The sequence below is a fragment of the Chiloscyllium plagiosum genome, chromosome 29, assembly GCF_004010195.1.
Source record: "Chiloscyllium plagiosum isolate BGI_BamShark_2017 chromosome 29, ASM401019v2, whole genome shotgun sequence".
Lineage (NCBI taxonomy): Eukaryota > Metazoa > Chordata > Chondrichthyes > Orectolobiformes > Hemiscylliidae > Chiloscyllium > Chiloscyllium plagiosum.
The window spans coordinates 48,812,893-48,824,377 of NC_057738.1; the positions used below are offsets into that span (position 1 = coordinate 48,812,893).

An 11,485-nucleotide genomic window follows, 5' to 3' on the forward strand; every position below is an offset into this window, starting at 1 on the left:
GACATCCTCAGTGCTTGGGAGCCTCCTGTGAAGCGCTTCTGTGATCTTTCCTCCGGCATTTGTAGTGGTTGAATATACCGCTTCCAGATCGATGTGCTTATCAATTGAATCTGTGGATCCACAGATTCAATTGATAAGCACATCGATCTGGAAGCGGAGATTCAAACCACTACAAATGCCGGAGGAAAGATCACAGAAGCGCTTCACAGGAGGCTCCCAAGCACTGAGGATGTCACCTAGACAGGGGACGAAATGTCTGCAACACAAATTCCCAGCTCGGCGAACAGAACCACAACAACGAGCACTCGAGCTACAAATCTTCTCACAAACTTTGTATCGGAATATCAAGATGAAGTGGTCACCAATTTGAAATGTCTTCAGTGCCTAATACAAAGAGTGGGCATGTCTTAAACATCCTTCACGTCATAGCCTGTATTGCCTGACAGTTATTAGGTACCAATAAGTAAAATATCCATTTGTGAGTGTGCAAAATAGAGACTGACAACTCGTGCAACATTAGCATGTCATTGCCTGAAAACAGCAATCAACTGATATGCCGTGTTTATGCAAAAACAAGATTTTTAGGACTGAAAAAGTTGAATGATGTATTCATTTTGCATTATTCACATTACAATTCTTGCTGAATTTTTTTTTTATCAGACTCAAAATATTCTCAAACTAAAAATGTATTTTGGGATTCAGTGGATTTTTTTATTCAGGAGATGTAGGATTAGCTGGCTGGGTTAGATTTTCTTAGAATATCTGCAAGATGCAACTTATCTTCCTATACCGCATCACTTTATATCTGCAATTCTGTATTTCAGCAGGAGGTTAACTTATAAAGCAAACAATTTGCATATTTTTTTCAATTTTTGTTTTTCAAAAAGGGGCATTTTTTATCAAACTTAGTTGACATAGTCCAGAGGACTGTTGCTTTCTTTAGAGAGAGACCACATGTGGTAGTTTAACCTGAGTCACCACACCTCAGGTGAAAGGAAAGGTTGAGAACCTGGGACCTCCTTGATAACATCACTCAGTATGGGAACTGAACCTGTGCTGTTGGTGTCACTTTGTATTCCAGACCAGCCATCCAGGTAACTGAGCTAGCCAGGCTGCTTGGAAATATTCAAATACTCCGCTTCTAATGCATTTTTGAAGAAGACTTATGATTCTCTGTGAGAAAAGAAATTCTTCACCGCTCAGTCTTAAGTGGGTGACCCCATATTTTTAAGCAGTTACCTTAAACACTGTCATATATCTATTCAAGGGGAGATCAAAGATCTCTCAAAGACCAAAACACTTTCCAGCCAACTACAGGATTTTGAAGTTCAGTCACCCAGTGTAACCTTTCTGATAGTATCTCTTCCATTTTATAAAATACTTGTAAAATTTATACATCAGTTAAAACATCAAGTAATTCACCATTCTTGTCAATCCTCAAAGATCTTCCCTAATTGGAGTGGGATTCTGTGCAATTGATATTTCATTTCAAAATTTTGGGGATGTAGCAATTAGAGTGCACAATATCATCAGCATTCCAAAGACCAAAAAAATCATCAGCATCTTGGTATCAATAATGTGAAGCGAGAAAGGTGATCATGTCTTGTGATGACTGTTAAGGTTCTTGAGTGGTGCCAAATCTTCAATTGCTTAGAAATGATGTATTCCTAATAATTGGAAGAAGGTATCCAGGACAAAATTACCAATTTAAAAAGAGTTGTATTCACTACTTTGGTTATTTGAAAAAGGAAGAGACAGGAGAACCAGGCGTTAACTCTATATTAAAGCAGAAGTTGAATGTCTCAATATTTATTTTCACAATCATTATGGGTTTGTCAAGTACCTAGGACTTCCTTGTTATAAGGGGAGTAAGTAATGAATGTGATGAGGCGAAGCAGCTGTGATCTTCTGAAGTTTGAGTGTTTTTCCCCCTAAAGTGCCAAGAGGTTTTGTGTTTCTGATAGATGGGGCTACGTAAACTATTTAACAAACATTGTTGACTGGTTTGCTCGGGCCTGCTGGACCTAATTGGGTGTTAGAGGAAAGGAGTCTATATCAAGCACTAGTCAGACCACAGCTAGAGTACTGTGAACCGTTGTTATTAAGAAAATATAGGAGACAATACAGAGAAGGTTCATGACACTGATGCTAGGAGTTACTGTCTTAGGAGGAGACATTGAGTATGCTAGCTTGTATTCTTTGGAGTTTAGAAGAATAAGAGGTGTCCTTATTAAAATACACAAGATCCTTATGGGACTTGATGACAAGTTAGATGCGGAAATGTTATTTCTCCTCAATCTAGGACCAGAAGGCATAATCTCAGAACAAGAGGATTCCCATTTCTGACAGATGAGGAATTTCTTTTGAGGCTTGTGAAGCTGTGGAATTACTTAGTACAGAGGGCTGTGGAGGTTGGTCTCTGAGCTTTCAGTTCCACTTCCTGGTTATTTATACTGAGATTTATGGGGGAAAAGGCAGGAAAGTGGGGTTGAGTGATTGGATCAGGCATGATCTAATTGAATAGTGGAACAGATACGATGGGCTGAATGGTCTATTAAGACTGCCTGAATGACCATCTTATAGTCTTTAAAATCAATCTTATTCACGTGAGTTGCTGCTGATTTTTAATGGGCCAAACCAAGATTTAGCATTGCACATTCACTGACATTGAATCACGCCTGACCGGAAGCTAGCTGCAAAAACTCAGCAAGTCTGGTAGCATCCGTGGAAAGAAATTAGAGTTGTTCAGAACTTCCTCAATTCTGATGAAAGGTCACTGGACCCAAAGGGTTAACTGCTTTCTTTCCATAGATGCTGCTACTGCTGATCCATCGAGCAATTTCTGTTTTGGTTTGAAAAATCCCTATTTCATTCGGAGACTCACTGAAGCTGTTACCTAGTATGGTGACGAAAACGAACATCTGAAAACGAACCTTCCAACTCAGCGAGCAAAACTACATCCATAAATCCCTCTAGATTAGGAAAAAATGTATAAAACTTGTAATCTTACCATCACAACCCATTAATCTTATTCTTGTTATGAATGAAGTCAGGTGATAATATTTCCCCATTGAACAGATCCTCGTTCTCCTTTCTATAGGTGGCCCGCTGTGGCCTGGCTGTGCAGTGGTATCTATGCACAGAGCATATTGTTACAAGTCAGAGTTTTCTGCTGGACGCCTGACTGGCTTTATGTATGTGTGTGGGAGGGCTTCAGCCAGAAATGAAAGACACTTCGGGTCAAGCTGTGTCTGTTTGGGCATCTTGTTTATTGGGACATATCAACTTGAACCTTTCAACCCACCAGAGCGTTTTGAAAACAACACGTGGACTATTTTGACGACTTTCATTAAGGGCTCAGTACTTGCCCACCCTGAATAAAAACAAAATTTTATAAGGTTCTCTCGAGCAGAGTCTGATGTTTGCTGCTCAAACCAAACACGTCTTTTAACAGAAAAGTTATTGCATGATCAAAAGAGAATTGACCAAAACTTTTTAACGCTCTTTAAAGCCAAAAGGAATTAATAACGTTTCTATTTCTTGATGTTCCCTCATTACTTGTTTAAACTGGAGGATTGTTACGAACTTTAAAAACGTACGTGTCTTGTGCTCGAGCTATCCCTCGGTGTGGAACCTGGATCGCCTTCCAACCGTCACCTGTGCATATCCATCCAAAGCCCTGCTTCGGGCCTTACACACAGCTTATACACATTGTAACTTCTAGTAATGTGTAATAGATTGTGAATGTTCATACCCACCAGTCGGTGATAACCCATAATGACAAGTCATATATGAGACAATATTCACTGAAGCCAATTGCAATGTTGTTACACTGTTTTATCTTGACAATAATGGCCAGTATTGCCCAGGGCCTGTGCTGCCATCTAGTGACATATGTAAGGCCGTGTTTTTCCAATAATTTTAGACACTCTGGAAATTGGGCTCCACGCCAGCAGCCAGTGTCCATTCGTACCCTGCGTACTGCATTGTCACTTTTTTTATAAAGGTGAAACGACCAGTTTTGATTCTCATGTTTATTGGCTGTCTGATAACCACGGATGGAAGCAGACCTCCTGGATTGGAGGTCTCAGACTGCAATCGGGTTCCAACAATCTTCCAACAAGGTCTCTACATTCTCGGCTCAGCTCCAGGTGCTGTGGGAATGCCACCCCGTTCTGCTGCAGCCACAACATCTTGGGAATGTTGGAGTCATCGAAAGGCAGGTGCCCGCACAGCATGATGTATAACACAATGCCCATACTCCAGATGTCACTCTTGATGCTCTCATGTGGAACTCCCTGGAGAACCTCGGGTGCAGCGTAAGCTGTGCTGCCACAGAATGTTTTGCTTAACTCAGCTGTCCCGGTCCGGAAATTCTTAGCGAAGCCGAAGTCTGCCAATTTCACATTGAAGCTTTTATCCAGAAGTGTGTTCTCACACTTCAGATCTCGATGAGCAATACCACAGTCGTGACAATATCGAATTGCTGCTACAAGTTGACGGAATAAGGTTTTTGCCAGTTCTTCTGGTAACGGCCCTTCCTTTTTGATGTGTTCTAGAACATCCCCACCTTCCGCAAGTTCCATGATTATACAGATCTTGCCATCGTCACTCTCCCAGATTTCGTGAACCTTTATGATATTTTTGTGATCCAAGTTCTGTACTATTTGCAGCTCTCGTGGGAGAAATTTGTGGATGAAATCTAGAAACGGAAAATGCAATATTTTTTATGGTTTGAAGCCTGTTCTTTGATGCACGCAATTAACATTTTGCTACATGACCTTTTGTTATTGAGTAGAGGACGGTCTGCACTGTGAGCGGGGGCTTCAGCAGCATTCGCTACTGGCAGTTAGTGCTGGCTTTGATGGCAATGCCCGCATCCCAGCAATGAATAAAAAAAATCCTTCCACACAACTGCAAGTGTACTCTTAAAACACACTGTCCGCATATATCAACAAACCAGATGTTGAGGTGCTTTTGTGACAAAATGGTAATGTCTCTATCTCCGAGCTACGAGGCCAGGTTCAAGGCTCACCTGCTCCAGAGGTGTGTAATAACATCTTTGTGATTGGAAAATATGTGGTCTATAGAGGGATATAGAGACCAGAACTGTACGCGGTGCTCCAAGTGTGGTCTAACAGAGGGATATGGAGACCAGAAATGTACACGGTGCTCCGAACTGTACACGGTGCTCCAAGTGTGGTCCAATTGAGGGATACAGAGACCAGAACTGTGCACAGTGCTCCAAGTGTGGTCTAACTGAAGGATATGGATACCAGAACTGTGCACGTTGGCTGGGTATATGAATAGGAAGGGTTTGGAGGGATATGGGCTGGGTGCTGGCAGGTGGGACTAGATTGGGTCGGGATATCTGGTCGGCATGGACGGGTTGTGCCGAAGGGTCTGTTTCCGTGCTGTACATCTCTATGACTATGACTCTAAGTGCTCAAGTTATTGAATAACTAACTCAAATTGCACGTTAAAAAAACAAATGTCTGATTTGTCTTCAAATTCTAACCAATCAGGAGCCAGTCAGCTGTAGCATTGTTGTTTATGCAGTAGCTGTGTATCTCAACAAAGCATCTGTCAGTACATCTCAATAATCAATAAACGATGTACTATCCTTGTCTGTGCATTTTGTTTTTGCAATTTTGTTGGGAGCCGGAAAGGTAATATGTTAACCCTGTTCATACTGATTTCTAGATTGTTTACTGTTTTATTTCCTATTGGGTTGCAGGGTTCTCGTTCTGTCTCTGCTGTTCACACATTCTTAAATCTTTCAGGATTTACTTTATTACCCTTTCCCCCTCTAGTCTCTTATTCGCGTTTTGAACCATCGAATTTTTCTCAGTACCTGTAGCTCAATCCACTCCCTGCTCTATTTCATACTTTTTTCAAATTTAATTCCACTTTGAGAGGGTTTAGATCCGAAATATTGTTTCTTTCCCCCACAGCTGCTGACGGATCTGTTTTTGTATTAGACGTGAGGAACTCTCCTTCTCAATTTCTTCCCTCGCCTGAGGCGTGGTGACCCTCAGGTTAAACCACTCTCAGTTGTCTTTCTCTCTAATCAGGGAGCAGCCCCATGATCCTCTACTACTCTTAGGGACAAACTGCAGATGCCGGAATCCAGGGTATCCAAGCAGGAGGCTGGGAGAACACAGCAAGCCAGGCAGCAGCAGGAGGTGGAGAAGTCATTTCGCGTGTAAGCTTTGTTCAGGACTCTTCCAGCCACCTGCTTGTCTACCTGTGGGACTGTGACAACTTTATTAGACTTATCGGTTTGGCTGTTTACTTTTTAAATCCGTTATCTTTAGATGCTCGTCATTAAAGATTTATATAATGTGACATCCCGATTACAGGGGGCGGCACAGTGGCTCACAACACCAGGATCCCAGGTTCGATTCCAGCTTTGGCTGTCAGTGTGGCGTTTGCACATTCCTCCCACAGTCCAAAGATGTGCAGGTTGGGGTGAATTGGCCTTGCTAAATTATCCATAGTGTTAGGTGCCTCAGTCAGAGGGAAATGGGTCTGGTTGGGTTACTCTTCGGAGGGTCTGTGGACTTGTTGGGCCGAAGGACCTGTTTCCACACTGTAGGGAATCTAATCTCAACAAATACCGTTGGCAGGTATTTACATGCTGGGACAATAAATCTTAATTCTCACTAAATCTAAAACTCCTACTGGATTCCCCTGACATATCGGGTCGTGGAAAAAGTGGAGATTTGCTTTTCAGGAAGGGTAACTCGACCCGATTTCTCTGCACAGATGCTGCTAGACCTGCTGAGCGTTTCCAGCAACCTCTATTTTTGTTTGATTTACAGTATCCGCAGTTCTTTCGGTTTTGATTTGCTCACCAATCAAACTCAATAAAATATTAGCAGCAACGGTAACAGCAATTTTAAAAACAGGAAAGTGAATCTGTACAACTTCAGGAGTGGATCACTTGAGTACAATGATTTACTGCTCCTGGGATTAAAAATAAGTTGCAAATTGAAGTCCTTTTAAAAAGTGAATGGAAGCTGAAAAAATTCCCTTCATCTTATTTTGCGAAGGTTTTATAAATAGGCGAGGGTATTAGTTAGAATTAGTCTTGTATTTTTGGCAAATGCATGGACTCCAAGTCAAATGTGGGAATTTGTTTTAACTGTCAGCTCGTGCGAGATGTTCGCCATGGTCCCAGCAGCGTCTCTACTCTGGGTAAAGTTCCCATCATCATTTCGGGGAGTTACTCGCTGTGTTAATCGTTTCAAAAGTCAAATAATTGTCGCAGCAACTGAATATTGAGCCGGGCAGCAGAACGCGAGTTATTGGTACAGGTATAGGTGCTTCAGTGATAGCTGCACGTCATCAGGTGGACGTGAATTCTGTAGCTAGTGAATTGGGACGGGTTTTTAAGAAATTGCTTATCCGCCGTATGCCTTACCCTTTGGTACTGTCTGTCGGTTGATGATTTTGATGGCCACTTTCCTCTGCTGATCTCTGCAGTAAGCTTCCTTCACTTTGGAATAAGTCCCCTCCCCGATCGTGTTCCCAAGTTGATATCCTTTAGACAGGAGCAGTTTTTCCATCGCTTCTCATCCACTTTCTTAACGAGTTTCAACGATCACATTCCTCAATTTAGCCAGTTCCACGCAACCTACCCAATGTTTCTCGGCTTCCCAGCTTATTTCTAAAATCGGACATTATATAAAAAAAAGCAATCCCGGGTGTGACCGCCCAGGCAAAATCAGGCCAGCGGATATAAATGTGACTTCATTATGATGCCATAATTTACCTGTTACTAAGGAGACTTTGTGCTGTCTGCTCAGGATGTCTCGCTGATATTCAGGGTTTTAAAAGTCCTTACACCTCAATCCTTGACTTGTCTGAACTGCTAGCTGCTTCAGATTGGACCATCGGGCTCGCACCGAGATTGGAAGCTCCGCCTGAGGTTTCAGCTCTGGACCTTTCTCTCCGCTTCCTTCACCAACTCCCTCAAACCACAGCGCCTCACAAACTCGGGACACTTCTGTCAATCCACGGCTCACCATTCCGCCAGGGAATCAGGAAAATGACGCGGTTCTACTTGAAGACCCCAATTGAAAACCTCGGCAAAGGCGGCCTGAGAGATTGGGGGTCTGTCCACCAGCCCCTGCAGTCTCTCCAACCTCATCCCTACACCATGATGTCTTCATTTCCTGTTCCAATTTGACCTCGATTCTAAAAACTGACATAAGGGTCAGAACTTGTTCCTTTTGACTGTTGCCTGATAAAGATTTACAAACATTATTCTCCATTTGTGAAAAATCCGTGCCATTTGATTTGAGATGTAGACTGCTAACATGTGTTTGCTACCCTGCTTCTTTCTCGAAGCTGGTACCCCTTTGATATCTGCGTGGAACAGGGTCATTTTACAAACAGCAGCAGCGAGGAGAACACCAAACTCAGATGGGCTGTGTTCATTGTATGATTGAGATGGCTACCGGGATCGCGAAATTACCAAGGACATTTGTAGCGACAAAAGACTCAATAGTTTATGTTTTGGAAATTTTAATTAAATATGTCTACACTATTGCAACACACGTGTGACAAGGACGATGATGGTTACTACATTACTGACTCGGGGATAGTTTTCATTCAGTTAACTGAATAAATTTGAAATATATAAATGATTTGGAGATGCCGGTGCTGGACTGGGGTGTATAAGGTTAAAAATCACACAACACCAGGTTATAGTCCAACAGGTTTATTTGGAAGCACTAGCTTTCGGAGAGATGCTCCTTCATCAGATGGTTGTATCTGATCACCTGATGAAGGAGCCGCGCTCTGAAAGCTAGTGCTTCCAAATAAACCTGTTGGACTATAACCTGGTGTTGAGAAATATGTAAAGCTAGTCTCAATAATGATCGCCAGAAAACTATTGAATTGATATAAAACCCACCTATTTCACCAGTGTCTTTGAGGGTAGGAAATCTGCACTACAGAGTCTGAGCTACGCATGACTCCAGGTGAGAAGAACAGTCTTTGTTTCTGAACTGACTTAGCAAATCACGCAGCTGTATTAAACTAGTAAACATTCAATAAGAATAAAACAGATCCACCATTTAATATTGTATTTAAACAAACCCTGCCTGGCCAAACATTCTACTCAGTCACATACGGGGACATCTATAAAGAATTGGGAGAGTTGTTCTACAGACCAACCAAGCAACAGTCACACTCAGAATTATTGCCTACACCCAATGTCCTTGACACTACCACCACTATCTCTGGGTAAGCCTTGTCCCACCAGCAGAACAGACCCACTGGAGGGAGCAGCACATTCATGTGCTGCTTGGGGAGGGGGGGTCCACACCCAGCCACCCACACACACACATCTGGAAATTCAAATGTGCAATAAAAAGGCTGAACCATTTGGAATCATCTTAAAACTGGAATGCCAAGTTGATGATTCATCTCAGCTTCGTCCTGAGGTCCTCAACACCACAAATGCCAAACTTCAGCTAATCTGATCCCCTCACTGTGATGTTAATTGGTGCCTGAGCATACTGGATGCTGTAAAGGCCCCTCTGTTAGAGCTATGACACTAGTATTAATCTGACAAGTATGTCCTGTCCATAAGCACACAGAACAAAAATTCTATCATCCCAATTACCACCCCATTAGTCTCCCCTCAAGGTACAACATAGCAGTTAGAAGTAGACCATTCATCCCTTCAAACCTGTTACATCATTCAATAAGATTATGGCTGATTTGTTTTCACATTTTCAGCTACTCCCAAAAACCCTTGATTCCCTGCCTCCAAGAACCTACTGACCTTTTCCTTAAGAATATTCAATCACTGTGCCCCTAGCAGAGAATTTCAAAGTCACACAGACCTCTAAGAGAGATCACTGTCCTGAAAGGGTGAGTCCTAAGTTTAAAACAGTGCCTTCTTGTTCTCGACCAACCCACAAGAGGAAACATACTTTCTATGTTGACATTCTTGTGACCATTCAGGATCATATACACTTCAGTCAAGTAACCTCCTCACTCTTCTAAATGTCAATGGAAACAAGCTTAGTTTGTCTAATCTTTCCTGAGACAACCCAAACATTCTGGGTAGCAATCTAGTAAACCTCCTTTAAACCATCTCCAAACCATTTACATCCATCCTGACAAAAGGAGACCAAAACTGCACACAATCAAATAAGTGTTACAGCACAGGAGTCAAAAAGTGTGGCACTGGAAATTCACAGCTGGTCAGGCAATATTCAAGGAGCAGGAGAGTCGATGTTTTGGGCATAAGCCCTTCATCAGGAATATGCAAGGGAAAAGGGCAGAGAGATAGATCGGAGGTGGGGCTGAGGGCGAGGTGGGTGATAGGTGGATGCAGGTGGGAGATAATAGTGATAGGTCGATGGGGAGGAGGATGGACAGGTAGGACAGGTCAGGAGGGAGGTGCCGAGTTGGAGGGTTGGATCTGGGATGAGGTGAGGGGAGGAGAGATTTGGAAACTAGTACAGTCAATGTTGATGCCGTGTGGATGGAGGGTCCCAAGGCAGATGAAGCATTCTTCCTCCAGTTGTCAGGAGGCATTGATTTGATGGTGAAGGAGGCTCAGGACTTGCATGTCCTTGGGGGAGTGAGAGGGGAGTTGAAGTAGTCAGCCACGGGTGGTGAGGTTCTTTGGTGTGTGTACCCCAGAGATGTTCCCTGAAATGCTCCACGAGTTGGCATCCTGTCTTCTCAATGTAGAGCACAGGAGGCCATTTGGTCCATCATGTCTGCCCTGGCTCTAAATTTAAGATGTAGTCTTAACCACTACCTTATATAACTGAACCATGACATCTTTACTTTTATGTTCAATTCCTTTTGCAATAAATAATAGCTTCCCATTAGCCTTTGTGATTATGTGCCTTATTTGCATACTAACCGTTGATGTTGCACACTATCAAAAGTCTTTTGGAAATCCAAGAACAGTCAATCCATAGGCTTCCCTTTATCTACTGGATAAAGAACTCTAACAGATTGGTTAAACATGATTTCCTTTAGACAAAACCACACCAACTCTTCCTGATTACCTTGAATTTTTGTGAGTGTGTAGCTATAAGAAATGATTGAGTCTAATACCTTTCCCAAGATGTCAAGATAACAACTGACTTTTAATTTTTTGCCTCCCTTCTTGAATAGTGGGGTTATATTAATCACTTTTCAGTCTGATAGTGCCTTTCCTGAAACAAGTGGTAGGCTTATGTGGAAAGTCAGGAGGCATGGGATAGAGGGAAATTTGGCCAGTTGGATAGAAAACTGGCTAACCGGTCGAAGTCAGAGAGTGGTGGTAGATAGTAAATATTCAGCCTGGAGCCCAGTTACAAGTGGAGTTCTGCAGGGATCAGTTCTGGGTCCTCTGCTGTTTGTAATTTTTATTAATGACTTGGAAGAGGGAGTCAAAGGGTGGGTCAGTAAATTTGCAGATGATATGAAGATTGGTGGAGTTGTGGATAGTGAGGAAGGCTGTTGT

The 11,485-nt window shown here is 42.6% G+C and overlaps 1 protein-coding gene across 1 annotated transcript; it reads right to left on the reverse strand.

Moving 5' to 3' along the window:
* Positions 1 to 3,785: 3,785 nt before the first annotated feature.
* LOC122564575 (testis-specific serine/threonine-protein kinase 3-like) lies at positions 3,786 to 8,519 on the reverse strand. Its single transcript, XM_043719674.1, has 2 exons — positions 7,427 to 8,519; positions 3,786 to 4,702 (listed from the first exon to the last, which is right to left on the reverse strand). The coding sequence occupies exons 1-2, from the start codon at positions 7,569 to 7,571 to the stop codon at positions 4,035 to 4,037; spliced, it is 813 nt and encodes a 270-aa protein (XP_043575609.1). The 5' UTR covers positions 7,572 to 8,519; the 3' UTR covers positions 3,786 to 4,034.
* Positions 8,520 to 11,485: the final 2,966 nt, after the last annotated feature.